The following is a 3232-nucleotide window of genomic DNA, read 5'->3' on the forward strand; positions in this document are numbered from 1 at the left end:
ATATATATATATATATATATTAATGCGCAATAAATTAATATGTTAGACTAGAAAGAGGACCCAGGATCAAAAATCTCTGAGCGCTGATTCTATTATCTTTTATTTCGCAGTGTGACGTATGTGTATTACGAACAGTATCTGACCATCGTGAACGAGGGTTTGTTCAACATCGGCGTGTGTCTGCTCCCCACATTCGTTGTGTGTTGTATCCTGCTCGGCATGGACTTGAGATCAGGTTTTCTGAACCTGCTCACCATAGTGATGATCACTGTGGATACGGTTGGTGTCATGACGTTGTGGGGCATCGACTTCAACGCTGTGTCGCTTATCAACCTTGTGACGGTGAGTTGTTCAGAGAAACACTGTATGGTCTGCATGTTTGCAGTTCATAAAAGTAGTCAGGAACGATCTATAACATTCTCATCTCACTGTGGGTTTGTTTTTCAGGCCGTTGGTATATCAGTAGAGTTTGTGTCTCATTTAACACGCTCATTTGCACTCAGTATTCAGCCCACAAAGGTGGAGAGGGCAAAGGAAGCCACAGCTAACATGGGCAGTGCGGTGAGTACCACAACAAACATGTTGAAGCTTCCTCAGTTATGCATTAGTTTGTATGTCCAGTTGTTGTGTTGTTTCATGCGCATGTGTGTTCTCTTTCCCAGGTGTTTGCTGGAGTTGCGATGACCAATCTACCTGGAATAGTGGTGTTGGCATTAGCTAAAGCACAGCTCATCCAGATCTTCTTCTTCAGACTCAATCTGGTCATCACTCTGCTCGGCATGGCCCACGGCCTCATATTTCTGCCCGTGCTGCTCAGTTTCTTGGGTATGTTGCATGATTATTAATGCACATGGTGCTCAATCCCAAAGAGTTTAAGTTCAAAGAGACTAGTTAAAATTCTAACAAAGTATTGTAATTGCACTGGTTTTGCAGTGTGCAACATGTAAATTTTGAACAAGTAAGCAAATTCGTATCCCAAAATGCAAATACAAAATTGTCAGTCAGCCAAAATGTAAAAGTTTTTACACAGAAACCACACACACACACACACACACAAACTAATGACCAAAAATGTGTATTGCATTTCAAATCTAAAAACACAAACAATGAAAAATATATAGGAATCATCCAGTAAGAACAGATAAGGAAGAGGGAGGCGTCAGACATGTCAGAACAAGAGTTCCATCATGAAGGAAGAAAAAAAAAAACCTGATGCAATTTGTTTATACAGTCCAATATGCTGAAAGAGATGGAAATGTTATTTTAGTTGACATTACCACATACCACTTGATGAAATAAAAGCAACATAATGAGGCAACAATATAGCATTCTACCATTTGAATAGTTACACAATTTGAAGTGTTATTGAGAAATACAGTAAGAGAGTATAAGAGTTGTTTAATATTAGTACATTGTATTGCCAAATAATCAGTTATTTTAGTATTATTTATATACTATGGTAGTATTTATTAAAATGTTGAATTAGTGTGTTGAATTTCCATTTTAAATGTAGTTTAAATAATTCAGTAATTTTATGTGATTGTCATTTTTATCGTTTTTTTATATTTTTCTATTGATTTTTATTTATTTATTTATAGTTTTTGTAATTTTAGCACCTTAACTTCAACTTAATTTACTTTAGTATGTTCAAGGTTTTTCATCTCATATTTATATTTTATTCTATTTCAACTTTATTTCAATTACTTTTATTAATTTTATTCAATTGCAATAAAAGATTAAGTTAAATTTTAGTTAACAAGAAAAGACTATGTAGCAAGCACTAGTATTCCATTCCAAACACTTGAACCAACCAAATAAAATCTGGTGTATTATAAAAGGGTTTGATTAAACAAAACTAATAAAAATCATCTGTCTGTGTTGCTCAGGTCCTGGTGTGAACAATGCAGTTCTGCTGCAGATTCAAGAGAAGAAAGCCAAAGAAATGGAACTCAACAGCAAAGCTACATATGACAACATTAGCTTTGAAAGCCATGAAAAGTCAAATGGCGAAATCTCTGTACAGCCATCATATCCAGTAAAGGCTGGCATTGTGTCCAAGACCACCCAAGAACCCAGCGAATTTGAAACTGATGTTTTGTAGCTCTTACAACCTGCTCTCCCTCTTTCTTCCAATTCATTTACCTCTAAAATTAGTGAATTGATAGTATAAGAGAATCCTCCGAATGAAGGGATCACCTGCCATAACATACACTACTGCATGTGAGACCTGAGGGAAAAAACAACCAATTGCATGCTCAGAAACATTTGAAGCAGAATCTCATCTTGCTATGTCAGCTCTATGCCTCTTTATGTGGACGCAGTAGTTGCGTTACTGCTATAAAACGGTCTATCTCCTTCTGAAGATGTTCATGAGAGATACGCAGCTTGTCAGTCCTTCACCATCATTTTTACCTGATTATCTTGCCCAGGTCACACCTGAGACAAAGTGATAATGGATACAAATGAGGAGCTCAATTCCACTGTTTTAGAAATAAGAAAATTAGTACAATAGTTTAGAATTATTGTACTTTTTATTGTGTAATATTTGTAAAGTTATATTTAATTTTGTTGTTATGTTTCATATTGCCATTTTGCATGCAACTAATTGTCTTGTTGGGGACAGAAAGCAGACACTGCAACTCAAATAACACTCCAGTATAAAGAGCATCTGCTCTTGTATTATAAGCATTACTCTAATTATATTAAATGCACTGTGTGTATATCTACATTCTGTATAAATGTTCAATATTATTATCTCAATAGTTCAATATCTCAACTTTGCATTCAAAGTTTACCATTTACTGTTAAAGGAACAATAAAGCACTTTTACAGCAGTTTATTGGCTGTATGAATGTAGGCAAACTAATACTAATTTCAGAGGCAATCAATGAACTTCTTTTTTTAAAGGATATTTTTACAGGATAAATATAAAAAAATGTAAAAACACTGTAAAAAAACATAAACAGTCAAAATAAACTATACTGAACTGTAATATTGCCTTCGCATATGAATATTATCTAGCAAGTATTCAAATACTTAAGCCTGTCACTAAACAGCTTTTAACGTTATTGTACAAAATCATCCTACAGTAAATCAAAGTTCACATTTATTGGCACATATCATTCATATCATTCTATATTAAACATTTGTGCAATGAAAAACAGGTTTTATACAGCCACATAATTACACTGCATGGACCAAAATAAAAGGAAAATCAAATCCTAACAATGGA

At 34.4% G+C, this 3232-nt stretch overlaps 1 protein-coding gene across 1 annotated transcript in view; it reads left to right on the forward strand.

Moving 5' to 3' along the window:
- npc1l1 (NPC1-like 1) overlaps positions 1-2896 on the forward strand; it is a 16297-nt gene extending 13401 nt beyond the window's left edge. The window contains exons 16-19 of the mRNA XM_016569193.1: positions 111-342; positions 448-561; positions 663-825; positions 1887-2896. Of these exons, the coding sequence (XP_016424679.1) occupies positions 111-342; positions 448-561; positions 663-825; positions 1887-2101 (724 nt within the window). The 3' untranslated portion in view covers positions 2102-2896. The remainder of the gene's footprint in view (positions 1-110; positions 343-447; positions 562-662; positions 826-1886) is intronic.
- The last annotated feature ends 336 nt before the right edge of the window (positions 2897-3232 follow it).

This window comes from Sinocyclocheilus rhinocerous, unplaced genomic scaffold (assembly GCF_001515625.1).
Source record: "Sinocyclocheilus rhinocerous isolate Xijiao unplaced genomic scaffold, SAMN03320098_v1.1 scaffold20, whole genome shotgun sequence".
NCBI lineage: Eukaryota > Metazoa > Chordata > Actinopteri > Cypriniformes > Cyprinidae > Sinocyclocheilus > Sinocyclocheilus rhinocerous.